The 26,989-nt window shown below is 37.7% G+C and overlaps 3 protein-coding genes across 4 annotated transcripts; all 3 read right to left on the reverse strand.

Annotated features, from left to right (window-relative positions):
* Positions 1–274: 274 nt before the first annotated feature.
* LOC114136912 (cystatin-A5-like) lies at positions 275–1,308 on the reverse strand. The gene is made up of 4 exons (XM_028005320.1): positions 1,177–1,308; positions 950–1,062; positions 757–861; positions 275–625 (listed from the first exon to the last, which is right to left on the reverse strand). Exons 2-4 carry the CDS (start codon positions 1,019–1,021, stop codon positions 485–487), a joined length of 318 nt encoding a protein of 105 aa, XP_027861121.1. The 5' UTR covers positions 1,022–1,062; positions 1,177–1,308; the 3' UTR covers positions 275–484.
* Positions 1,309–17,418: 16,110 nt separating this feature from the next.
* Positions 17,419–23,327, reverse strand: LOC114136505 (uncharacterized). 2 transcript variants are annotated; one of them, XM_028004509.1, is made up of 6 exons: positions 21,700–23,327; positions 21,415–21,583; positions 20,933–21,286; positions 19,396–19,463; positions 18,765–18,808; positions 17,419–17,785 (listed from the first exon to the last, which is right to left on the reverse strand). In XM_028004509.1, exons 1-6 carry the CDS (start codon positions 21,898–21,900, stop codon positions 17,683–17,685), a joined length of 939 nt encoding a protein of 312 aa, XP_027860310.1. In that variant the 5' UTR covers positions 21,901–23,327; the 3' UTR covers positions 17,419–17,682. The 2 variants fall into 2 exon arrangements, with proteins under 2 accessions (XP_027860310.1, XP_027860311.1); XM_028004510.1 differs by lacking the exon at positions 21,700–23,327 and having other exon boundaries at positions 21,415–21,654.
* An 866-nt stretch (positions 23,328–24,193) lies between these two features.
* Positions 24,194–25,506, reverse strand: LOC114137095 (cystatin-A-like). Its single transcript, XM_028005612.1, has 3 exons — positions 25,326–25,506; positions 25,151–25,252; positions 24,194–24,535 (listed from the first exon to the last, which is right to left on the reverse strand). The coding sequence occupies exons 1-3, from the start codon at positions 25,401–25,403 to the stop codon at positions 24,392–24,394; spliced, it is 324 nt and encodes a 107-aa protein (XP_027861413.1). The 5' UTR covers positions 25,404–25,506; the 3' UTR covers positions 24,194–24,391.
* Positions 25,507–26,989: the final 1,483 nt, after the last annotated feature.

A 26,989-nucleotide genomic window follows, 5' to 3' on the forward strand; every position in this document is an offset into this window, starting at 1 on the left:
GCTGGAGATAGGCACCAGCAACCCTCCCGACCCCATTAGGGACAAGGGTGAACAGAAAATGGATGGATGGATGGATGGATGGAGTTTAATCTGATATATGTTATTTTTAAAAGGCTTTGATCAGGACCTTGGACTGCTTTTTGGGATTGGATCAAGATATTCTTAAAATATGCCTACATAGTGAACACACTGCTACTTGTTTTTAGTTTGTCTTTGTCCTTTTTCTTATGTTAAGTTTAGACCTGAGGTCTTTTTTTATAAAATAAAAAAAGACCAGTTTTAGCTATATTTATTAGATATTAGTACATTTTCCACATATTAATGCAATCAGTAAGGTAGTCACACTGCAAAATAGCTATTTCAAACAACCACTAATATCATACTGATAGAAAAGGTCAAACTTAAGCCATCCCAACATGCTCTTTTATACAACATAGCAGTGCATTTTGCTGTAAGGCTGCCGGGGTGAAGTTGTGTTTTCTCATCAGTCCAAAGGTCTGATGGGCTCCAGAGGATCTCCTTCTTTGTGTTTTTCTACCCTCTTAAGTAAAGTTTTAATCTCTCCCCTTTTTAGAGAGCTTTGGTAGGCATAAATATGGAGGTATTCACTTCCTCCTGCATGAACCTAAAGGGAGGAGACAGCAGAAAGGCATTTTTGTTTCATTGGAATTGTTAATATAGACACATTTACATCTCGGAACACAGACTATTTGACAGTAATATAATATGATGTCAAAGAAAATCTGCAGCTATCACCTTGATGAGAAAGTTTGTTCCTGCCACTGGTTGCACCCTGTATTCAATGGCCTTAAATATTTCATAGCTCTGTTTGGTCCACTTTTTCTCTGTGTCGCTCTTCAGCTGTGAGTTGGTAACATTAAATAGAGATTGAAATCTGAGCTGCGAAGCTGGATGTACGTAGACATTATAAAGAATGACTGGAGCTCACCATGTCACAGATCTTCTGAGTTTCTTCCGTGGCAGGCTTTATCTCTGTCCATTTTCCGATCCTTCCTGCCATGCTGGTGATTTCTGGTGAAGTCAAATGCCTGTTGCTGTCAACTCAAAATGATTAAGAAGGAAGTTTTTCAGGATGTGTTTATCGTATCTACTCAGGGTAAAGACTGGAATGTGGTTCTCCTACATAACAGGTGGAGCTATGAGTGAAACCCTCACTTTTTAGTGAAAGAAACTATTTAAAATTAGGAATTAACCACCAAAATCTAGATAACATAGGATAAACGTGACATAAAGAAAAGAGTGAAACAAATTCACTGACAGAGACAGTCATTGCTCTTTCTTTGCTTTAATTTTATTTTAAACTTTCAGTTTCGCAAAGACCAGACCACGTTGAAGGTTAACGTTGAAGAAATAAAGGTAACGTGCTGCCCCCTAGTGGTGAATCAGGGGGTTTCCCTCCGAATTCACTGGGACCAGCATTATTATGCTACAAAAATTTCTCCAATATTCTCTTTTTGCATTCTTAATAGTTCTCCTTACCATTGCTTGCTTTCGTTTATAATCAATTAAATTCTTATAAATTGGATTACCTTTTAGAACGTTAAATGCTTTATTTCTTAACTTTATTGCTTCTTTACATTCATTTGTACACCATGGCAACATTTTGTTATCATTTTTACACCCTCCTTTTTAATTGTATGATCTGCTGCCTCCATGATTATCTTACAAATATGTAAATTTACATCATTTATATCCATTCTCATATCTGCTTTTCCTAAAATCATAAGTTTATTTGACTCAAATGTCTAAATTTAATCCAATCTGCCTTATTAAAATTCAGTTCTTTATTGACTTTTATATTCTTATTATTTAAATTTAATCCTACTCTTATTGTTATGGGATAATGATCACTCCCTGTTGTTGGATTTTTATCAATGAACCACTCATAAATACCAGCTAAAACATTTGAGACAATTGTCAAATCAATAACTGATTCCATCCCTGTTCTTACATTGATTCTTGCTCCCCTCCCATCATTAATACATACAAGATTTTTCATTTCCATTAACTCTTCTATGACTTGTCCGTTTTTATCATTACATTTACCCAACAATGTACTTAGCCGAATAATCATAAAAGACAAAACAATGTTTTGTTGTATTGCATTAAAATCCCCACACCAAATTACTTTCCCTTCCAAATATTCAGTTAACTCCTCCATTATTTCAATTGATAATGTTTTACATGGATTATAAAAATTTATTATTTTAAATTTACCTTCTTGTTCCCATATCTCAATTACTATGTAGTCAAGTTCTTTCCCTAATACCTAATATTGTATCCCTTGCTTTATAAATATTCCACATCCTCCTCCACCTCCCCCCTGTCGATTTCTTCTTACACTATCATATCCTTTAATCACAAAATCTAATGTTGTTTTTAATCTGTATGATTTCTTTTGCCTTCTTCCTTACTTTACATCCTCCATATGTAACTCTATGTTTCCCTCCACAGTTACAACATTTTTCTTGTGCTTCTTCTTTACATTCTTCTAATTTGTGATCCTCACCACATTTTGGACATCTCTGCTTCCCTTTACAAACTGCTGCTATGTATCCGTACCTTTGACATTTGAAACAACAAAGTGGTGGAGGGATATAAGGTCTGACCTGAACACTGAGATAACCTATTTTGATATTTTGTGGCAACGCTTTTTCTTCAAATTCAATGAGAATTGACAAACTTCCTACTTTTTCTCCATTTATTGTTTATCTAATTTTTTTTCTTTTCTCCCATGATTTTTTTTCTCCAACACAGTTTTTTACAGATATTATCCACATTTAAAGCCTTATTCTTTTGTTCTTTGTTTTTACAAACTACCAATAGGTTTCCATCTCTCAAAATCTTTACCATTTCAACATCGCTACCATTTGGAATGGTGTCTACCATTTCTTTTGACACCACAATGGGGCTGATGTTATCTTGTTCTTCCTCATTCTTAAGTTTTAATATTATTTTAAATTCCTCCCTCACAACTTTCCTCCTAACTATCCTTTCTTCTTCTGAACAACTTCCTTCCAGTTCCCGTTTACTGCCTTGAGTATCACCAATTCCCTTTCCTTCATCTATTTTATTTCTTCCACTTCCTCTCCCCACTGGCGTCCACCCTTCAAAATCCATGTCTTCCTCATTCCCTATTTCCATTTCTATCCAAACCATTCACATGCCTGTTTATGCTCAAATCTGCCTTTTCCAAATGTGATATGTTTATATGTTTTAGTTTTTCCCGCACCGCTCTAACCACAGCCCTCCACTTTCCTTACTTCGTAGCCCACCTCCTCTGATTCTCCATCGGATTGAGCTATGGAGCTGTGGTCACAGGAGGGCTACCTAATAAATATCGCTCGCACCTGCAGATGATCTCTGTCATTGTCCAGGCGTTAAGAGGAGAAGGGCGTCAATCCATCGATTCCTGAGTGTTACCTTCAGTGGTACTCCAAGCCTCTGAGTAAGCCATGTCTGTGCTTTTTCAAGTCCCTTGTGGAAACCTTTTTACTTACCTCTCCAATTTCCTCCTAAGGTTCTCATGGTTCTTTGTTCAATAAACTTTATTCAAGTTTCCTTTGGTCTCCTGAGAGTGTTCTGCATGTGGGCTAAAAGTACATGAGCTACAACCATGACAAGTATCTGGTGATACTTGTTAATGTGATAGTTCTCAACTTCATTTTTCTTCACTGTTTTTTCACATTTTTAAAAATTGTATAAAAAACAATTTTTAGACAATTTTTTTTCCATTTGTCTAAAACATTTATTTCAAACAACCTGGATTTTTTTTTTTTTTTTTTTGCCATTTTATGGCATTTGACATCCTCCTTACAGCTTCAAGTGATGCAAAGATTTGACACAACCTGTATTGTAACTGAGCATTCTTGTAGTAATCTTGCTCATAACAACACAAAGATCAGTACTTCAAAAGAGCACCGATCTAGAGGAAGCTGGATCAAGAAGTGTTTTCACTTCAGTTGAAGAGCTAGAATGGTTCAAGAGGACTGTCTCGTTTGCAGCCAGTCTCCACTCTCTCAAGATTGGGCTCCTGGTCAGGGCCTTGGAAGATCCTCAGGTGGACGTAATCGTTTTCTCCCACCTGAACCTACAGAGAGAGGAAATCATTTTTTAAGCAAGGCTGGGGCTGTACTGTTATGTTTCCAGACAAAATTTATTTTTGTTTACTTTTATTATTTAAACAACCTATTACAATAAAGTTTTCAGTCTGTTTCTTACAGTGAAGGTAATTTTAAATTTTCTTTTCTAGACACACTATTTCCAGAAAGATTTAGATTTTTGTGTCTATCTAGTAAGATATTTAAACCAAATATCTTACTAGTACATTGTCATAGTCAACTGTGCACTAAATGCATTTGGTCATAAGACATTTTGGAGAAAGATTACTCTCTGAATACATTGAGTCTTCTGAATAATGATGTACAGTAATGGTGATGTACATGTAAATAACAGCAATAAAAAAAGCACAGATCAAAATATTTTGCACTGTCAACAAATGCCGGCTGCTTAATATCTGTTCACATTGCAGAGTCTTAAATAAAATGGTGTAATAGAAATCCTTGCTTATTACCTTGATAACATATTTGAAACCTGCCACAACTTGTAACCGGTATTCAATTGCTTTGAATTCATTAAACTTTCTGTTGGATTGTTCCTCTGAAGGTTTCCACATCTGAGTGAGAATCAAAAAAAGAGAACTGTAACGGGAAGCTTCCAGGGAAATATTTTTAAACAATGAAGAAACTCACCAATTTAGAAAGCGCAGAAACTTCGTCATTGGCTGGCCTGGTGTCTGACCATCCTCCAAACTTATCTCCATGACTCATTACTGCCTTTACCAGAGGACTTTTGCTGCTCAATTCTTATAAGTTTGTTTTCAATCATATGAATACTACTTATACTGTAAGTGTTATGAAAGTAAAACCCCTACTAGGAGGTGGTTTCTCAGCATCATGGGTGGAGCTCTGAGAGTTTCTAATATTTCCTTTTCAGTTTTCCAAGGTATTTTAAGATAAAATCTTACTATGCATTAGCATGAAGGCTATGTTAAGCTCACAAACTGCAGTTCACACACATTTTCTAGTTTAATGGTTCACTTGATGAACCCCAGTTTCATGTTTTTAACATTGTGAGCATTTATTGGAACAGTTTGTTAGGAAAATTAACTTGCATTATGTAAGATAAACATGTATTATCTTTTAGATCAATAGCATGTCTTAGAGTCTTAATGTTAACAACCGTAGTTACATATATTGTACTTAGGGCCATATAAAAAGTATGAACTCTTTTTTTTTTTCATAAACATTCCTGCAAAGTTGATGAAGGTCTTCCAGTCTGTCAAGAACTCCCAGGTCATTATTTCTTCCCCGTCCGCCTCTGTTGGCAGCTGATGAACTTGTTGTTGGTTGAGAAAGGAAAATAATTGACTGACAGGTGATCTGTCAAAGCATGAGGAAGGCATCAGGTCAACCTCGCTAAACCATTTATTTTATCTGGAACTGTAGCAGCTGTAAGGGAGGAATTTAAACTCAATAAACTGAGTTATCAAGTTTCAATCAAGTTTATTTGTAAAGCACATTTCAGCAGCAACGTGATTCTCTGTGCTTTACATAATAATAATGTAAAATGACAAAGCTTTAAAGAAAACATCACACAATCAACAATTGAACAAACATTAAATCTTTATGAGTATTATCACCAAAATCATACACATCAAATATGTTGGTCAATGTTTCCATTGTAATAGTTCAAAAGCAATTAAACAGGTGGATTTTAAGTCTAGATTTAAAGGAACTCAATGTTTCGGCTGTTTTGTGGTTTTCTGGAAGTTTGTTCTGGATTTGTGGTGCATAGAAGCTGAATGCTGCTTCTCCATGTTTGGTTCTGGGGATATAGAGCAGATCAGAACCAGAAGATCTGAGAGGTCTGGAAGATTGATAAAACAACAGCAGATCTTTAATGTATTGTGATGTTAAACCGTTCAGGGATTTGTAAACTAACAAGAGTATTTTAAAGTTGTTTCTCTGAGCTACAGGGAGCCAGTGTAAGGACTTCAGAACTGGGGTGATGTGTCACTGGTTTCAGTGAGAATGCAAGCAGCAGCAATATGATACAATGCAGGGGAGTATAAATAGTATATAACAACTAAAATCACAGTGAGAATCTCATTCTTGTCTGAAGACCAGAAACAACAATGTTTTAAATTACATTTCTAAACAGTAATGATGAAGCCTGATGTCTGATGTGCATTGTTACATCATTCCTGAAAACACCCTGTCACCCTTAATTAATAATCAAGCCTTCTAATGACGAAAAGACTGCAAGATGGTTCATATAGTTTCTGATCAATAAAATGGGACAACACTCTTACAATATTTTGAGGCACAAGATGGACCTGCCAGGAAAACCTGGTAAATGTGATTTATGTCAGTTAAAAATCAGCCTGCAGCATTTTGCACCTGTAAGTCGACTGCAGGAGGCCTGATCTATTGCAAACACACACAAGTTGATAGAATAGTTTTAAACAGAAATCAGTTTTGACACCTGAACCTGAAATCAAGGGTTTTTCATACTGAGTCAGAGAGAAAATGTTCATGTCAGTTATCCTGGTATTTCATAGTGACCCTCTAAACTGCAGATTTCTCCTTCAACTCCTTGAACTGCTTTATTAAAAGTTCCTTTATGACTGTGCTACAGTTTGCCTCTTCATGTGGGGTGAAGGCATCTGGGAGATAAAGAACAGACAAAGAATGTTGTGGACCAGTGCCAGTGGACGGATTTCCTGATCATAATGGGGAAAAACAAAAAACAAAAAACTGTGGTGGATTTCCTGGATACCTGTGTGTTCACTTGTACAATCAATTGGACTGGAGCCAACACAATGATTAACTTTAACTTTAAATGAACTTTCTTCCTTGTGTCATTTAAAAATCAGCCTGCAGCAATTTGCACCTGCAAGTTGACTGTTTTAAATCGATATCAGTTTTGACACCTGAACTTCAAGGGTTTTTCATGCTGTCAGAGAGAGCATGTTGTTGTCAGTTGTAGTGTTTAATAGTCTGAAAAGCTTGACTTCTGCCTTACTTTTACTAAAATTCAATATATTTTGAGTCATCCGACTCTTAATTGCAACCCTGTTTTAACAAAGTGGATAAAAGACCTCCTCACTGGCAACCCACAGAGTAAATGAGGACACAGAGCTGTATGTCTGACAGGCTGGTCTTCAGTAAACAGTATTGTTCACCCTCTATACTGCAGATTTCTCCTTCAACACCCTGAACCGCTTTATTCAAGTTACCTGTTGACTGCTGCAGATTGGTAGCAGGACCAGTTACTTGGGGAAAAGAAAAGGAAGTGGCGTAGCAGTGCTTAACAATAAAAGGTGTCCTCCAGGACATGTTACCGTGAAGACGGGCTGCCACTTTTCAGACATGAAAATAAGAATACAATTTGTGTAGTTGTACTTACACAAATTGTAAGTATAACCAAGGGTGCAACTTTGTGTTGCAAGTTGGTGGGGACGAAGATGAGCAGGGGATGGGGGGGCTAGAGTGATGATGCACCCACAGTTACTGGGAGGTCATTTCTTTTCTGGTGTTAAGAATAATGCCAAAACTTACATATGAATGCCATACAGTCTTATTCAATAAATTAGGATGTACATCCCGATCAGGCTTGTCAGACTAATAGCACCTTTGGAAAATAATCTTTAAGCAAGTATTAAACATACTACGAAATATAAACATGTTAAATCTAATTAATCCACATAACATCTTTCATTTGGTGATGGAACTGCTGACAAAGGAACTTTTCAATCATATTCTAATTTATGGAATCAGCCTGTATTTGCTGAATGCTTACCTACAATTTAGTAACATTTTTTGTGAAGAATTATCACATAGTTGCGTTTTATTGTCTGATTTTATCAAGTGCTAAAAACATCAACATGAGATTCTATAACAATCAAAATGTTATTAAACATTTCAAAAACAGAATAAGTAACTTCTGTGTAACCAAATGAATCCTTGTCAGTACAAACTTTGTACTTTTCAATTATGTGATTCTGACTCCACAGCTGTCCCTCAGTAGGTTGGTAAAACCCTTGTCCTGCTGAATTACACATAGCAGATGAGATATAATGTCTCTTTAATATAGCAAATATTAAAGATGCAAAACCTTTTTTGGGGTCTGGTTGGAGTAGTTGGTGAATAGAGTTATTACTGGATTCTATAAAATGTGGCTTAAAGCTGAGATGCTGATGTTTGGATATGCAAAATATATATTCTCTCTGCTAATAAATCTATAGTTTGTTTTCTGTCAGTTCTAGAAACAAGAGAGAACAAAGCGAATTTCTGACCCACAATTTAATTTTACTTAGTAGGAGCCATGATTTCAAATTTAACAAACTTTGGCTCTTTATGCTTTATGAAATATTTCATCCTATTTGATGATTACTCTGAATATTGCCATGTTCTATGAACAAATGATGCAATTTGTCCTGGGAAAAATGTAGAAAAACGGGTGATTGTATTTTTTTTCTCAGTGTGTCAGCTTAACGTCACACGCAGACTCGTTGCCATAGCAACCAATAAACAACATCCTCGGGAGCGCAAAGCAAAAATTACGTTCAAGTGCATCAGAAATTAACACACACGCGCGCGCGCACACACCCACACACACAAACAAAAGAAAAACATTTCCCTTACAAAAAAGGACATAAAAACACCAAACAGAACATTCTGTCAGTAGCAGATCTATGTTTGTGAATTTCCATTTTGCGATCATTAGTGATGCCTGAACGTTAGCGGCGGCTGATTGGCTAACTTAAACACCTGCACTTCCTTATTCTTGTGTAAATTGAACCGAAATACTCCGAACTGCGCAGCAAGACCTTTAACATGTCAAATCCACATGTTAAAGGGATAAAAGTTAAGCTAGCATAACTAACATACTTTCTACTTTCTTTATATATATTTTTTAATTAAAGTTTTTACTGAAATGTGAAATGTGACCTCCTTAGATCTATCTATCCCAAAAGGCATTCGGTTGGCCTCAAACAGGCCCATTGGTGTACTGAATGCTGTTTTGTGCTTGTCCTGCTCCGCCACCTCCACCTGCCAATAGCCTGAAGTGAGGTCGAGCGTGGAGAAAAACTTGGCCTGACCCAATGCTTCCAGAGCCTCTTCTATTCTTGGCAGGGGAAATGCATCTCTTGTGCTACAGGAGTTCAATTTACGGTAATCGATACACAACCGTAGTGAGCCGTCTTTTTTTGTCACCACCACTACAGGTGAAGCATATGGACTCTTACTGGGCCTTATTACCCCTGCCACCTCCATCTCAATCAACATCTTCCTGACATCTTGCCACTGTGATGGGGGAATCTTGCGATAGGGGAGCCTGAATGGCTTAGAGTCCACTAGTGGAATTTCATGTTGCACTGTCTTTGTGTGACCATAATCTAGAGCAGTGGTTCTCAAACTTTTTTCAGTGATGTACCCCCTTAAAAATATATTTTTAGTCAAGTACCCCCTGACACTGGCAAAACATTTTTGGAACAAAAAAGAGGTACAGTGCCTTCTTTTTCACTTTATCTATACTTTCAGCAGCATTGCTGCTACGCTTTAGCCACGTCTCCATAGTTGCAGGTGTAGCGGGAGCTCAATCGCATCCAGGAGATATTGCATGTCCCGAATCCAATCCTCCACCAGCATCCTACTATCAGCATTACCGGTAAATATAGGAACACTTCTCACCTGGTGGGTCTGCAGGAATCCGCCGTACGCAGCCCGGCCGTGTCCGTAGAACGGATCTGTATGGTTGTGAGCTGTGTGATTCATAATTTGAGGGTTGGGCCTGTTTGAATGAACGCCCCATCGACCACTGACCGATGAATACAATGGAGCTTGGGGCATAGTGGGAGAGCCAGCATAACCGGCGGGGTGCTGGCTCACTGGCTGATAAAGGTCTGCTGGGTGTGGATAGATGGTTGCAGCAGCAGGTTGCTGCATAATCCGACTTCCTGTCATAGCCTGAGGTGGTAGGGAAGCTGCAGTCATATGCATGCCAGTCCAAGGTGTAGAAGTATACTGATCCACATAGGGTGACCGAATTGGGGTTGCAGGGGTGTGCTGTGTGTTTACTCCTCCATCATTGGCCTGGGGAACTGGGGTGTGGTACTGTAGCTGCTGGCCATAAAGTCCTGTGGGTTGACTGGTTGGCTCTGGCCTCGCTGCTGGTGGTTGGTTGCTGGCATCAGCTGTTGCTCCTCCTCCAGGTAGGTAGGTGTGTGGCACCCCTGGGGAGTCGAATCTGTGGCTCAGTACTGGTTCAGGGGTAAGTAGGTGGCTAGATGTTACTGCAGAGGGCATCTGCCTCATTGGGGTAACTGCATAGTCATTCATTATTTTCAAGGATTTTTTTAAATTTTTTATGTAGACTGGCAAAATGTATGTTTGTATGTGTACGTCCCCTTTTTAAGTGTTTATGGATAAATAAATAAATACATAAATAATTGTGTGGCACAGTTATTTTGAATCACTCCCCAAAATTCCAGTTAAACTTATATAAATGATCAGAACAGAATCACAATATAATAAATATTTCAAACAAAATGTAATTATTTACTCTTTTTTTTCGCTATGAATCAAAGATAAATAAATAATTAAATTATCTTAACACACTCCCAAAATTCTAACTAGACAAAAAAAAGGATATGATCACAATAGAATAAATATTTCAAACAAAATGTAGTTCACAAACAATTTTTTTTTTTTTTTTTGACTACCTTAAACAGTGCAATAAAAGGGACACTAAAATAATAATATGTTGCAGCTTTAGCTTCACACGCTAACTCAGATTGCCATACACTCAACAAACTACCAGAACGAAACCGTTGGGTAACCGGGCTGCTGGCGTTGTTGCCTGGGTGATCTTGAAGCACCACGATCCGGGTCACGGCACCAAAGATGTAACCCTGTCCGTGTGAGACGACACCTCGCCGTTCCTTAGACTCTGCGTTGTGTTTTCTTTAATGGTGGTTGTCGGAAGGAAACTTGAGGCATAAATTGGACCCACACGGCGGATGAGATCGTGGTTCAGACCGTTTATTCGGACCAACCGACAGCGCAGCGGCTTCGCCTTCAGAATTCACAGCAAATACTCCGTGTCAATATAAGTCTCATTAACGCAGTTATTATTATCATTCTTTTCTTTCTTTTTTTGTTTAACAGATACAGCATATATTAAAAAAAAGAAGAAAAAGACAAAACGATACAAAACTAACTACTTGGACATTAAAAGTAACATTTGGCTACATTGAGGAGCTGGCGGTCAGCATTGCTTACCTTCAGAATTCACAGCAAATACTGACCGTTGTACTGCCAGCGCACCGTAACAGACGCCAAGTACGGTGTTCTTCAACGGACACACTTCACCGACTTCCACAACTCAAAGAACAAATCTAACATTTTGGTGGCATCTGCTGACATATTTAAGCCACTGCCCTACATTATCATAGTGTTGACAATTAATCTCAAAACTTTGCGTCCCCTTCTCAGATTCTTTGCTTGATTGTGTCATTTCCCCGACCACCGATATTCCTGACTCAATGTAAAGCAATAGCGCATGTAGCGCACAGTAAGTGACGTGATGTCCAATCCACTAGATCGCTGAGCGGACTTGTCATTTACGTTTTACAAAGGAATTTTAAAAAAGCATTACCTGGCTGTTAATGCTTTGAATACAACGTGCAGCTGCGGCCGAGTTACATAGATGCAGGCACATAAAGAAAAAAAGGTTCAGGAAATATTGGTGGGGACTGTCCTCTTCATGCCAGAGATGGTGGGGACATGTTCACACCACTCCTTCAGGAAGTTATGAGTATAACTGCAATATACTTACAATATATTGTATACTGACAAGAGGTGTAACTCTTATTTTCTACTGAAAATACTGGGGGGAAAAAATTTCATTTACAAAACTCCTATGTATTTTTTGTCCCTCACACATTATCAGGAATCGTAACTTTTCCCATGGAGCTCCTCCCATCTTGAAGTAGTGCCACCTTTCAGATAGCACGCTGTGTGCTGCCTGGAAGTATAAATAGAGTCAAAACTCAACTGATGTCAGGCTAATTTTAAGCATTTCAGACAAAGTGAAACTTTTCTTTCTTTGTTAAAACCAGAAAACGTCATCAGAATGGCTAACAAAGATGGAGATGGTAAATATATCCCAACGGGCATAGGTCCAGTGATCATCTAGTCAGAAGTGAAGTTTTCTAATGATGAGATTCAGGTCATGTGTGATCAGGTGAGATTCATTCACTTCATTCATTCTTTAAACCTTACAGGTAAACCTTTTCATTCAGTGTTTAAGGTTTGTGTTTTTCACAAACCTTAATTTTAAGCATAATAATTTAACACTGCATCTGTGGTTACAATCTCTGCATCTGTGTTGATTTTAACTTTGATAGTTTTAAATCTGCACTTTCAAATTTGCTGTGCAGCATGATCAAACCGTTATTATTAGTATAAACTTCATCTCATGAATTATTTTAATATTATGATTAGGAAGACAGAAAACAGTAGGATTAACAATTCTTTCTGATTTCATAGCACTTATACTGTAGATCCTGGCTTTCACCAAGGCACAAACTGTCCAGAACTAGTGATGTGTCGGTCGCGAACCATCCGGCTCTAAGAGCCGGCTCTTTGAAGTGAACGATTAGGACCGGTGTTATGCCCAGAAATGCATGCCTGCCGAGAATTGCATCCCCTGTCGCGGGAGCGCGCATCTTTCTAAACTCTCGCATTTTAATGAGGAAACGGACTGAAATATGACCGAAGACGAAACTTTTAAAGATATTCGTAACAATATCACGTTTCTTAAACATGTCAGCCTTAAAACGGTGGGTTTTATATTGCAGATTAATTGAAATAAATACGGTTTTTACACATTTATTGAGACAAATGAGTCGAACGTTTTTCAGTCCGTGTCTGAAGAAAATGCTCTCCGCATTTGGTTTGAAATTTCCCGATTTTTCTTTTAACATCATATTAGCTTAAAGTATTACAAAACAGAGGCCCATTATGTAGAACATTTTATATCATGCTTAACTGTCTAGCATATTAATGTAGAGGGGATGCATTTTAATGACTGAGCCTGCCAATATTTGTATCCCCTGTCTATTGTTGATATGAAACGTATAGCAGTTGCACAGAGAATAAGTGTCATTACGTAGAAAAGGTGAAGTCCCTCTTAACTCTTCATTTCTTCAAGTGGCAATATGGATGTCGAGCCTGCCAAAATATGCATGCCCTACCTATTTTCCTCAAATTTTATCCTATTGCTATGAAATTCATACCAGCAGTTCATACAACTACTCTGATTATGTAGAAAAAGTTATTTCACTCTAAACTCTTTATTTATCCAAGTTAGCAGGGGATGCATTTTTTGGCAATATGGATGTCGAGCCTGCCAAAATATGCATGCCCCCTCTATTTTCCTCAAATATTATCCTATTGATATGAAACTTATACCAGCAGTTCATAGAACAAGTGTGATTATGTAGAAAAAGTTATTCCACTCATAACTCTGTATTTCTCCACTTTAGCAGGGGATGCATTTTTTGGCAGAGCCTATCATTAGCCTGCCAAAATATGCATGCCCCCTCTATTTTCCTCAAATATTATCCTATTGATATGAAACTAATATCACTAGTTAAGGGAACAAATGTGATTATGTAGAAAAAGTTATTCCACTCATAACTCTGTATTTCTCTATTTTAGCAGGGGATGCATTTTACGGCAAGGCCTATCATTAGCCTGCCAAAATATGCATGCCCCCTCTATTTTCCTCAAATATTATCCTATTGATATGAAACTAATATCACTAGTTAAGGGAACAAATGTGATTATGTAGAAAAAGTTATTCCACTCATAACTCTGTATTTCTCTATTTTAGCAGGGGATGCATTTTACGGCAAGGCCTATCATTAGCCTGCCAAAATATGCATGCCCCCTCTATTTTCCTCAAATATTATCCTATTGATATGACATTCATACCAGTAGCTAAGAGGATAAGTGTAATTATGTAGAAAAAGTAAAATCCCTCTTGACTCTTTATTTTTTCAAGCTAGGAGGGGGATGCATTTTTTGGCAATATCGAATTTGAGCCTGCCGATATTTGCATGCCATACCTATTTTCCCCAAATATCATCCTATTGATATAAAACTCATACCAGCAGTTAAGGGAACAAATGTGATTCCATCCAGCAAGATGTGGTTTCATGTGGTGTGTTTGCGCTTAAAGTAAGTGCTGTTTAAATATATATATATATATATATATATATATATATATATATATATATATATATACCAGTATATATATACTGCTCAAAAATAAAGGGAACACTTAAACAACACAATATAACTCCAAGTAAATCAAACTTCTGTGAAATCAAACTGTCCACTTAGGAAGCAACACTGATTGACAATCAATTTCACCTGCTGTTGTGCAAATGGAACTTTGTACAGAACAAAGTATTCAATGACAATTGTGCTGTTAGAGTGGTATTAGTGTTGTTGTAAGTGTAGTTTTAGCACCCCCAACAGGAGATTTTGTAAATAGCAAGTGACGTCACAGGAAGTACAAAATCGGTGGATGTTTACATGGTGCTTGATGTCTGATCATCATCCACGTCTATCTGCCTCCATCCTTCGTCTTTCGTGTTATCGTCTGTAGGTATACTGTTTGTTATCTACTTATGTTTAGCTTATTCACTATATTTTACTGTAACAAAATGGTGCATGTTGTAATCGTATTTTTTGTTGTATTTATTTCAGTTTCACACTTTCTGCATTAGTAAACCTGTGGACAAAGAGAATTGTCTTCAGTGAGTTAATGGAAGAAAGGTGTTGAACCTTGCTGCCGGTCCTCTACTTCGTGGTGAAGTGGGAAAGACAGTACAACAATATTTCTTTCATTCAGATCTAGGATGTGTTATTTGAGTGTTCCCTTTATTTTTTTGAGCAGTGTATATATATATGTATATATATATACATGGATGCACATGGTCCTCCAGAATGGTTCGGTAGTCCTTGGCAGTGACGCGCCCATCTAGCACAAGTATGGGGCCAAGGGAATGCCATGATATGGCAGCCCAAACCATCACTGATCCACCCCCATGCTTCACTCTGGGCATGCAACAGTCTGGGTGGTACGCTTCGTTGGGGCTTCTCCACACTGTAACTCTCCCGGATGTGGGGAAAACAGTAAAGGTGGACTCATCAGAGAACAATACATGTTTCATATTGTCCACAGCCCAAGATTTGCGCTTCTTGCACCATTGAAACCGACGTTTGGCATTGGCACGAGTGACCAAAGGTTTGGCTATAGCAGCCCGGCCGTGTATATTGACCCTGTGGAGCTCCCGACGGACAGTTTTGGTGGAAACAGGAGAGTTGAGGTGCACATTTAATTCTGCCGTGATTTGGGCAGCCGTGGTTTTATGTTTTTATATACAGTATATATATATATATATATATATATATATACAGTACAGACCAAAGGTTTGGACACAACTGTGTGTCCAAACGTTTGGTCTGTACTGTATATACTTGACTATGATTACTTATATTTCTTATGTAATGTAGAACATTGTCTGTTTACAAATCAATTTATATAACTTATATAATAAAGAAATAACATTTTCTACATAATCACATTTGTTCCCTTAACTGCTGGTATGAGTTTTATATCAATAAGATGATATTTGGGGAAAATAGGTATGGCATGCAAATATCGGCAGGCTCAAATTCGATATTGCCAAAAAATGCATCCCCCTCCTAGCTTGAAAAAATAAAGAGTCAAGAGGGATTTTACCTTTTCTACATAATTACACTTATCCTCTTAGCTACTGGTATGAATGTCATATCAATAGGATGACATTTGAGGAAAATAGAGGGGGCATGCATATTTTGGCAGGCTAATGATAGGCCTTGCCGTAAAATGCATCCCCTGCTAAAATAGAGAAATACAGAGTTATGAGTGGAATAACTTTTTCTACATAATCACATTTGTTCCCTTAACTAGTGATATTAGTTTCATATCAATAGGATAATATTTGAGGAAAATAGAGGGGGCATGCATATTTTGGCAGGCTAATAATAGGCTTTGCCAAAAAATGCATCCCCTGATAAAATGGAGAAATACAGAGTTATGAGTGGAATAACTTTTTCTACATAATCACACTTGTTCTATGAACTGCTGGTATAAGTTTCATATCAATAGGATAATATTTGAGGAAAATAGAGGGGGCATGCATATTTTGGCAGGCTAATAATAGGCTTTGCCAAAAAATGCATCCCCTGCTAAAATGGAGAAATACAGAGTTATGAGTGGAATAACTTTTTCTACATAATCACACGTGTTCTATGAACTGCTGGTATAAGTTTTATATCAGTAGGACAATATTTGAGGAAAATAGAGGGGGCATGCATATTTTGGCAGGCTAATAATAGGCTCTGCCAAAAAATGCATCCCCTGCTAAAATGGAGAAATACAGAGTAATGAGTGGAATAACTTTTTCTACATAATCACACTTGTTCTATGAACTGCTGGTATAAGTTTCATATCAATATTATAATGTTTGAGGAAAATAGAGGGGGCATGCATATTTTGGCAGGCTAATAATAGGCTTTGCTGTAAAATGCATCCCCTGCTAAAATGGAGAAATAAAGAGTTAAGAGGGATTTTACCTTTTCTACGTAATGACACTTGTTCTCTGAGCTACTTCTGTAAAGTTTCATATCAACAGGACAATAGACAGGGGATACAAATATTGGCAGGCTCAGAAATTAAAATCATCCCCCCTACATTAATAGACTAGACAGTAAAGGATGATATAAAATATTCTACACAACGGGCTTCTGTTTTGTAATGCTTTAAGCCATTGTGTCAAAAGAAAAATCGGGGAATTTCAAGCCATCTGCGGAGAACATTTTCATCAGACGCTGACTGAAAAACGTTCGACTCAGATGTTTCAATAAAGCTATAAAAACCGTATTTATTTCAATTAATCTGCGAAATAAAACCCACCGTTTTATGTCTTACATGATTAAGAAACGTGATAATATTACGAATATCTTCAAAAATGTCCTCTTGGGTCATATTTCAGTCCGTTTTCTCATCAATATACGAGAGTTTAGAGCGATGCGCGCTCCCGCGACAGGGGATGCAATTCTCGGCAGGCATGCATTTCTGGGCATAACACCTGTTTACTGCGGTCTGCGGGCCGGTTCTAATAATAAATCAAGATCATTCCAGGGGCCGTAAAAAACCTTCTCGCGGGCCGGATGTGGCCCGCGGGCCTTGACTCTGACATATGTGATTTAAGACATTAGGTCAACTATTACAAGCCAAAATGTACAAACAATCCTGTTCAAAATTTGAAGCCTCAATACAGGCAAAATAACTTGTTCATGCAGTGACTCAACCAGCATCACTCAGTCTTTTACAGAACATGACAAAGACGTGTCAATAAACAGCCCAAAATAAGCCGAAAACAATATTACACATAAAACCTTTTAATATAGTCAAACTGCAGTTATAGAAAAATGGAAATTACAACTTTGTAACACAAAAAAAGAAAGAGCAACATCATGGAAGGACTTGTTTGCTGTCTGAAGGAAGAAGCTCTTGGGGGACAGCAACATGTGTGAATTCACTTGCAGGTTCCCAGGTGTCATCCCAGATTTTCCCGCTAGAAAAGATCAACAACAATAAAATCAAGTGGTGGATTTTTTGTGCAGTAAAGTTGACAATTTTCTCTTTCTAAAAGAGAGGTTGTGTAGCCAAAGACTTTTCCCTGCCTAAATCCCCCCCAATTAACAGCTAGTACATACATCTTGTTGTGTCCCAAAGATACAATATTATCTTGAATTATCATTAAGTATCCAATGACAAACTGACTGCACAGTCATTTTTTACCATTACACAAACAAGAAAAATCTCTCATAGTGCTTTAGTTTTTTAGAAAAGTCTAAAAAAAATAAAACACAAAGAAAGTGACCGTTTCAGATTTAATTTCCAGCTTGTATGAATTATAAAAGGCACAGTATTAAATAATTTATAGGACCATAGTGCCTTTTCATAATATAATAAAGTAAGTCTGTTACCTTCAGTTATTATAAAAAATGAAGGCAACATGTTTGATAGGTATTCTATCAAAAATGACTTAAAAGAAATGTCACTTTGCCATTTGCACACTTTAAATTATGGATCCCAGGAAGAATAGCCATGTTTAAGGCAATGGCTATTGGAGATACAAATAAACCCCTTTGAAAATGGGTCATCGTTTCTTTAAGAAGCGCCTGCTCTTCTGACACTCTGCCTTCAGGATGTCATCACAACATCACTCCTCCAAGCAGTTTACAGCCATTCTTAGTAGAGTTGGACTGAGAAGATCCCTCACATGAGCTCAGCAGAGGGGCTGTTCCACCAGGTGTTTGCTAATTGTTGTTGCCACTAGCTTTGAGGGGTTGCATGTGGGATGTATGCTTTGTAGGGCACTATCTCAGCTAGAGACTGAAAAGCCAAGGAAAAGCTTTTGTGGCAAAAGGCCACAGAAAGCTTGATGACATTATAACATGATATACAGCTCCAAAAGTTGATTTTCCATTATACTTCCCCCTGAAATAGCAAAATAATATTTCTAATAAGTGCAAAGAAACACTTCTCACCAAGCAGAGCAGGGCAACCAATGAATTTTTACTTCCTCTTTGCCCTAGACACCACATAAAACAAGAGAAATGCATTAAATAAAGCAATCATCACACAACATATCCATAAATTGTTTCTAAAATACTTAAGTGTGGAAGCGGTTTTTACATGTTATTGAAGGATGATAAGTGGTCATGGGTTTCCTTTAGAAAGACGAAATAACTCCCAAATCAGCATTTCTTTTATGACAAAAGGCCTAATTTAGTTATTTGGAGTTCTATCTCTATGCTTCTATGTTTCTGTGCAAATATTGACTTTTTTGTGTGAATTTGTTTCGCTCTGCAATACCAGAGATGTTGTGACTTATGTGGTATAAGTACTACTGATTCCTATTGTAATGCCCTTCTTTGTCCTTAGAAAACAATAGACAGATAGAAAGAAAGAAAAGGAGTCTGGAATGTCAGTAAATGTAACCACAAGGTTTATAAGTAAACAACTGTGCTCATTTTTGCATACCACAGTCCCACTTATCACCCCTCCCCCCCATCTATTCATCTCCACACAGGCAATGTCTCTCAGTGTATCTTGGCATGTTTGACTGGGGTGGAGATAAACTTTGAGAGGGTACATTAGTAACACTTCAAGTCTTACCGCATTAGTCCTATGCCCAGTGATTGAGTCAAACAGGAACACCTTTTGTCTGCTACATTTCCGGCAACCTTAATGAGAAGAAAAGACAAAAAAAATTATAAAAACAAAATAAGAATTAAAGTCAGAGTGTACACTGAAAAATGAAAACTAGTATGGTGACTCATATTTTATAAACCTTCTAAACTTTATTCTTCTTTACATGGATTTACACATTTTCTCAAATTAGGTCAGAGGTTGATATTATATTATTAGTAGTTAAATATTTTTAATATTTAACTACTTTAGAGTGGCCACAGAAATGGAAAAACTAATACTTAAAGTGTAACTAAACCCAAAACAAGTTTTTGTTGCTTATAAACTGTCTATCAAGGTTTTCTGTGTCTGAGAATTTTGTTTTAGTGCTTGACTCCTTAAGTCGGTAGTTGGGTTTTCCTAATAGTTACAGTGAAAGTCATTAACACAAAAATATGAAATAATACTATAACCATGTCACTCAGGACTCATTCTGGTATATGACAGTCTCACTCAGCCCCACTGCCCCACACGGTGGTTGTGGTTGAGTTGTGAGTGAGTATAGAGTATTGAGCGTTGTGGTGAGTATTGATGATAGCATCATTCTGCTTTACAAATGTGTGATTTATTTGTAATATTGACTAAATTGGAATGGGTCTGCTCTGCTATGATTACTGCCACAGGTATTCTGCAGGACAGACAACTGTTATACTGCAAGTCTTTCTAGAAGCGAGGGGGAATCAAAGCAATCTATGCTGCTTGCTCCGGCCAGACAGGCTACAGCAAGGCCGCAGAGCAATGTTGACTTAAGAGTCTCAAACACACAAAAAAGAGTGGCTACACATATCACTAGCTGTTTTGACAAAATGTCTGTAGAGGAGTATGAAAACAATGTACGAAGATAGCAACAAAGTGGATAAGCTTTGCCTCTATCTTTGTTAATCTCCATCTCCAGTCGTGTCTTTTCCCTCTGCTCACTTGTGTCAAATTTCAAAAGGCTTGGGTTATGCTTTCAGGGCAGTTAGTTAAACTTAAAACAAATACTGTGTACTTGTCCAAAGGTTCACAAACAAGGCCAAGACAAGCATTATTGTTGTTTCAGAATTTGAGGTTAGTATAACAAAAATGTACGTTAAATGCACAGTGGCACAGTTGGTAGAGCTATTGCCTTGCAGCAAGAAGGTTCTGCGTTCAATTCCTGGCCCAGGGTCTTTCTGCATGGAGTTTGCATGTTCTCCCTGTGCAAGGTGGGTTCTCTCTGGGTTCTCCGGCTTCCTCCCACAGTCCAAAAACATGACTGTCAGGTTTTTTGGTCTTTCTAAATTCTCTCTAGGTGTGAGTGTCTGTGTGTATGGCTGTGTGTCCTGTCTGTCTCTGTGTTGCCCTGTGACAGACTGGCAACCTGTCCAGGGTGTACCCCCGCCTCTTGGTGGAAATAGGCACCAGCAGCCCTACCGACCCCTGGTGTAAGAAAATGGATGGATATAAAAGAAATAGTCACAGGACTAAGGAAAACAAAACTTACCCTTTCTCTTCTTATTTTCAAATAGGCCACCCTGACTTAACGAGATGGCATGGGCAGCAGGCGATTTATATGAATGTTGGTTTGGCTGGTCTATGGGAGAGACAGATGGCAGAGTAGGAGGAGAGGCAGGTGGAGAGGTGCTTCTGGCTCTTTTCTTCTTCTGGAAAGCCGGAGAAGAAGGAACAATACGAGGAGAAACAGGAACCAGATCAAGCACAATCACAGGCTCTTCCTCAGCTATGGTCTCTGTTGGTTCATAGACCAGGTTCTCAGCTTTTTCATCAGCCCACTGCTCTTTGGGTGAAAAAACCTGCTGTTCCGTGGAGGTGTCGGGCTGCACTGGTACAGACGTGGCTAGGAAAGACGTAATTTTACAGAAAACAGAAATAAATATCTATAGACACATATCTTGCTCGCTTTCTGTGGACTTGATATAATGCACCACAGAAGTACACACACTCTCACACACGTACATGCATTACCTTCAGGGAGGAGAAATTCATAAGCCCTTTGCATCTTCTCAAGAAAATTATTTGTAGTAGCAGTGGGCTCCAAAAGAGTAATTGCATCTGCTACCCACTTGCTTGAAGACTTATCTTCCTTAGCAAAAAATAAAATAGGCTTGTAGCCTAAAGCATGAAGTTTGCGAACCTGCAATTGATAAGAACATGTTACAAGTTACTAAAACGCACCATCCTATTAGAGCAGTTGTTTTTCATCATTTTGCTCATTAACAAAACTTTTTCAGTCTAAAATTTTCTACTTACTGCAATTTCCGCAGAATCCATTATGCGGGAAACATTTCTGTTTTTTAAAACTGTTTCCCTCCACTGATCATTGAATGTCTGAAACTTTTCTTTTATTTTTTTTTTGGTGTAAAGACTCTGGTGGCAGGCGACACAACTTTTTCTGTTTGCCTGATTGGGCGTTTGACACTGTGTGCATGGCCTGAATTTGGGGCGTGTCATACTTAAAAAACACTGACAAAGAGCAAAATAGAATGCAAAGACTTATGATGGACAAACAAACAAACAGAACTGTTGACAAATTACGTGAAGAACAATAGACAAATTAAGAACACAAAGATGACGAAGAGATATGACAAAAAAGATGACGCAGAGATTTGACAAACGTGGCTCTTAAAAGTGCCTTTTGTGGGTGCTATGAATGAGCAGAAATGTATGTCAGATGAATATCTCAAAGAAGAACCTGTTGACATAAAAACAAAATAAATGTTCAGATTTCGGAAGTTATTTATTTCAACGTAGACAGGTGGAGAGAACTTTGGCTGTAATGACCCAAGTTCGTTTTTAATTCAAATGCATGACCTAGCTGCAATCAGTGTATTCAGAAAACCTTTAGGATCATCACAGCCTAGGGTTGTTATAGCAACCCTCAAATTATACAACAAACAATTCTGTGACTCTATCATGGCTAATTAAATGTATTAAGTGCAGGTTCAGCTGAACTCTCTGGGCTCCAAGAGGCTAATGTAGCTAGCTAATGTAGCTAGCTAATGTAGCTAGCGGCAACAAAAATTAAAAAAATACATGTTACAAACGTGTCCAAATGTCTTCAACCATTCGCGGCACAGTCCTACTACCATTAAGTCCTACAACTGCAATCACATTCTGTAGTATTTTCTTTTGTTTTATAATACAAAATCATTTCTGACAGATTCAGGTTTGTACTCACCGGGGTCCAATGTCGCATGCGATGACGTCAGCTTCTTCTTCTTCTTCTTCTTAGATTTATGGACGGGTGGGATCTGTCCTTATTTTTATTTTAATCAAACGTTTACAGAACCGTCTGGCATGTAATCACAAAAGGAAATGCACCCTCACTCTTCTTAAACATTTTTATTAAAATTCTTTTTTTTATTATTAATGGACTGCAAACGACTTCGGAGGTGCATGCCGCTATTATCTGTAACCTCATAAACTCCAAATAACATACGTATTCCTTTCTTTTTTTATTATTGTGTAAAAATTAGAATATTATGTCCTTTACAATCATGAAGTTACGATGAAATCAGTGAAACTGGTGTAATTCGTGTCTGCTGTTAAAAAATAAACAGAAATGTAGATAAAATCGCGGCTTCAGAGAACCGGAGGATCTTTTAAAACTGAAGTAAAATTAACTAAATTGTTAAAAACCTACAAATACATCTGCTATGCACGAATTGTGTGCCTTTTACAAAAATAGAACAGACTCCTCATCTTATTTGTTCCTAGATCGTCGGTTTTGGACGCTTAGGGAGCCGTACAGCATTCAATGAGAGAACCCTCCTCGTCACATATTGACGCGAACGGGGTACCCGACGCGTCAATATGTGACGCTGAGGGAACCTGCCCAAGCGTCAATATTTGACGAGTCGGGAGTGAGAACGTGTTGTTTAATGCTACATCAAGCTCCAGGGCAGAGTGCAGACTGTGCAAAGTCAGCATTTCCTATCGTGCAGGCTCGACAAACAACCTGCACAGCCACATGCGGACATCACACGCATCGGTATTGCTATAGCATTGTTATGCGGCATTTTTACTCATCATAAGTGCTTAACAATGTCAATAATGAAACAAAATATTATAAAATTAGGTTTAAGCTATTAATTAATAATGTCAAAAATATATATGGGGAGCCGTTTGGGAGCCGAAAGAGCCGGCACTCCACAGTAAGAAGAGCCATTAGAGCCGCATCTCGAAAAGGAGCCGGAAATCCCATCACTATCCAGAACCCAGACGGAAAAGATGAAAAAATTAAATAAACTGTGCTGCTTCACAAGAAGCTCAGAAGATTAAAACATATGTTAGGACAAAATTCAAGGGCTCAAGATTTAGACTATTTACCTAGAAAGTTCAAAACTACAATCACATTGAAGCAACAAAATGAAGGGAAATGTCTGAATTGGATGGTTGACAGATACATACAAGTATCTGATAATATATGTTAACACAGTGGTTCTCATTTTCATTTAATATTTCCTTTTTCACTGTTTCATTTATTAATTGTTATAAATTTAACTGTATTGTAGATTGTTTTTCTTGGGATATGTGTTTAACAAGATTTCTTGTAATACAGAAAACTTTTTGAAGAACCTGACTTAATATGAGATACAACATTTAATTTCCCTTTCAGATCATAAATTTTTTTTAAAATTTGAACTAAATTTGAATTCAAACACCAGAGACAAATATGATGCATACATTTTGTTTATTGAGCCATTTTATGACATTTGATGTAAAGCACTTTGAAATGCCTTGATGCTGAAATGTGCTATAAAAATAAAATTTGATTGATTGATTGATTGATTGATTGATTTGACATCCCCAAATGATACAGACATTTGACTCGTCCTGTAATAACCAAGTATTGTTGTAGTAATCTCGCTTATAACAATGCAAAGACATTTTTCTTTGAAGCAGCCGTCTGAAGGAAGCTGGATCAGGTAGTGTTTTCACTTTAGACGAAGGGCGTGAACGGTTCGAGAGGATCATCTCGTTTGTAGCCGTCCTGTGCTCCCTCAAATTTGATTTCAATTGTGTTCCCCATCAGAGGGCTTCGGAAGATCTGCAGGTGGATGAAATTGTTTTCTCCCACCTGAACCTACAGAGAGAACAGAGAGGAAATTATTTTCTTAACAGGACAGAGGCTGTATTGTTGCAAGTTTCCAGCTAAATTTTATTTGGATCACGTTTTCATCCTCATTATTTAAAAATTTTATCTTACAATAAAGCTTTCAGTCTGTTTCTTACAGTGAAGATAATTTTCTTATCAACATTTTCCTTCTTTCTGTTTATTTGATGCACATATTTTGATGTTGTGTTATTTGTTTTGGTCTAGTTTTAATCCAAAATATCTTAATTCATTTAAGTGGCACATTAAATGTATTAATGTGCCACTTAATTAAAAAGTGGCACATTTAATTAAGTAGTAATTAACTGAAGGTAATTACTACTTGTAGTCAACTGAAGGTACAGTAAATGTATTTGATTATCATAAAACATCTTGGAAAAAGTTTCCTCTTTGAATACATTGAGTCTTCTTAATTATGCTGTACAGTAAAGTTGCTGTATAAACAAATAACCAACAAAAATAAAATAAACCACAGATAAACATATTATGTTTTACACTATCAAGAAATGGCAGCTGCATAATATTTGTTTGTTCATATTGCATGGTTTTAAATAATATAGTATAAAAGAAATCATTGCTTATTACCTTGATGACATAGTTTACACCTGCCACAACTTGTGTCCGGTATTCAACTGCTTTGAATTCATTAAACTTTCTGTTGGTTGTTGCCTCTGAAATGTTCCACATCTGTGTGAAAATCACATAAAAAGAAATGTTAGAACAGAATTCTTGCATTCTTTTAAACATTGAAGAAACTCACCCAACTAGAAAGCATAGAAATTTCCCCATCAGCGGGCCTGGGGTCTTCCCAACCTCCAACCAATATTCCTTTACTCATTACTGCTTTTAACAGAGAAGAAAAGTATCTGCTGCTATCAGGCTCAAAAGCTGAACATCAGTTAGTTTCTAAGCTTATTTATACTGTAGGTGTTGTGCAAACAGACTAGAAGGTACTTCCTGATTGATGCAGAAGGCTATCCACCCTGAGCCTGCTTCTGCTGGGTGTGGCTTCCTGTTAAAATTTAGCTTTTTGCCACTGGTTGTGGCAGGAACTGCCACTGGAAATTGAATACAGGGTATTCAATGGATCTTGTATTGAATACAATGGCCCCGTATTCAATACAGGGCCATTGATGGCCTGTATTCAATGGCCTTTAATATTTCATAGCTCTGTTTGGTCCACTTTTTCTCTGTGTCGCTCTTCAGCTGTGAGTTGGTAACATTAAATAGAGATTGAAATCTGAGCTGCGAAGCTGCATGTAGATATTATAAAGAATGACTGGAGCTCACCATGTCACAGATCTTCTGAGTTTCTTCCGTGGCAGGTTTTATCTCTGTCCATTTTCCGATCCTTCCTGCCATGCTGGTGATTTCTGGTGAAGTCAAATGCCTGTTGCTGTCAACTCAAAATGATTAAGAAGGAAGTTTTTCAGGATGTGTTTATCGTATTTACTCCGGGTAAAGACTAGAATGTGGTTCTCCTACATAACAGGTGGAGCTATGAGTGAAACCCTCACCTTTTAGTGAAATTGAAATTAGGAATTAACCACCAAAATCTAGATAACATAGGATAAACGTGACATAAAGAAAAGAGTGAAACAAAGTCACTGACAGAGACAATCATTGCTCTTTCCTTGCTTAGATTTTATTTGAAACTTTCACTTTCGCAAAGACCAGACCACGTTGAAGGTTAACGTTGAAGAAATAATGGTGACATGCTGTCCCCTAGCATGTCCATTCCAAGAGTCAGAACTAAACACGGTGAAGCAGCTTTTAGTTTTTATGCTCCAACACTCTGGAATAAGCTTCCTGCTCACTGTAAGACTGCCCCTACCTTGAGTTTATTTAAAACAAGGTTAAAAACCTTCTTATTTGACGTTGCCTATTCTTAAATTTGTATTTATTATTATTATTTTTATTTTTTTATTTTTTTTTAACTATATTCAAATTTGTAATGTTTATTTTGTTTATTCTTATTCTGTTGTATGTTGTTTTTAACTTCTTTGTACAAGCACTTTGAATTGTCTTTGGCTGAAAGGTGCTATATAAATAAAGTTGCCTTGCCTTGCCTTGCCCTAGTGGCGAATCAGAGGTTTTCCTAACACGGAAAGATCGTTGGCTAACAAATCGGATGATCTCCAAGAACTGACAAGAAACGATCCCTCCAAAATCACATCAAGTAACAGCAGCGACATAATATCTGTTTGTTCACATTGTCCATCCATCCATTTTCTTCCGCTTTATCCGGGGTCGGGTCGCGGGGGTAGCAGCTTCAGAAGGGAGGCCCAGACTTCCCTCTCCCCAGCCACTTGTTCCAGCTCCTCTGGGGGAACCCCAAGGCGTTCCCAGGCCAGCCGAGAGACATTGTCCCTCCAGCGTGTCCTGGGTCTTCCCCGGGCCTCCTCCCGGTGGGACCTCAGCAGA

Source organism: Xiphophorus couchianus, chromosome 21 (genome assembly GCF_001444195.1).
Source record: "Xiphophorus couchianus chromosome 21, X_couchianus-1.0, whole genome shotgun sequence".
NCBI classification, from domain to species: Eukaryota; Metazoa; Chordata; class Actinopteri; order Cyprinodontiformes; family Poeciliidae; genus Xiphophorus; species Xiphophorus couchianus.

Excerpts from the sequence above, each read along its gene's own strand:
- LOC114136505 (XM_028004509.1), bottom strand. The coding sequence starts at position 21,900 with ATGACACGCCCCAAATTCAGGCCATGCACACAGTGTCAAACGCCCAAT. Across the intron at positions 19,464-20,932 it reads TGAAAATAAGAAGAGAAAGG|GTTGCCGGAAATGTAGCAGA; the intron begins GTAAGTTTTGTT and ends CTTCTCATTAAG. Across the intron at positions 18,809-19,395 it reads CTGGGCATAGGACTAATGCG|GGCAAAGAGGAAGTAAAAAT; the intron begins GTAAGACTTGAA and ends TGTGGTGTCTAG.
- LOC114136912 (XM_028005320.1), bottom strand. The coding sequence starts at position 1,021 with ATGGCAGGAAGGATCGGAAAATGGACAGAGATAAAGCCTGCCACGGAA. Across the intron at positions 862-949 it reads CTCAGAAGATCTGTGACATG|CTGAAGAGCGACACAGAGAA; the intron begins GTGAGCTCCAGT and ends ACCAACTCACAG. Across the intron at positions 626-756 it reads GAACAAACTTTCTCATCAAG|GTTCATGCAGGAGGAAGTGA; the intron begins GTGATAGCTGCA and ends TCCTCCCTTTAG.
- LOC114137095 (XM_028005612.1), bottom strand. The coding sequence starts at position 25,403 with ATGAGTAAAGGAATATTGGTTGGAGGTTGGGAAGACCCCAGGCCCGCT. Across the intron at positions 25,253-25,325 it reads TTTCTATGCTTTCTAGTTGG|ATGTGGAACATTTCAGAGGC; the intron begins GTGAGTTTCTTC and ends ATTTTCACACAG. Across the intron at positions 24,536-25,150 it reads GTGTAAACTATGTCATCAAG|GTTCAGGTGGGAGAAAACAA; the intron begins GTAATAAGCAAT and ends TTCTCTCTGTAG.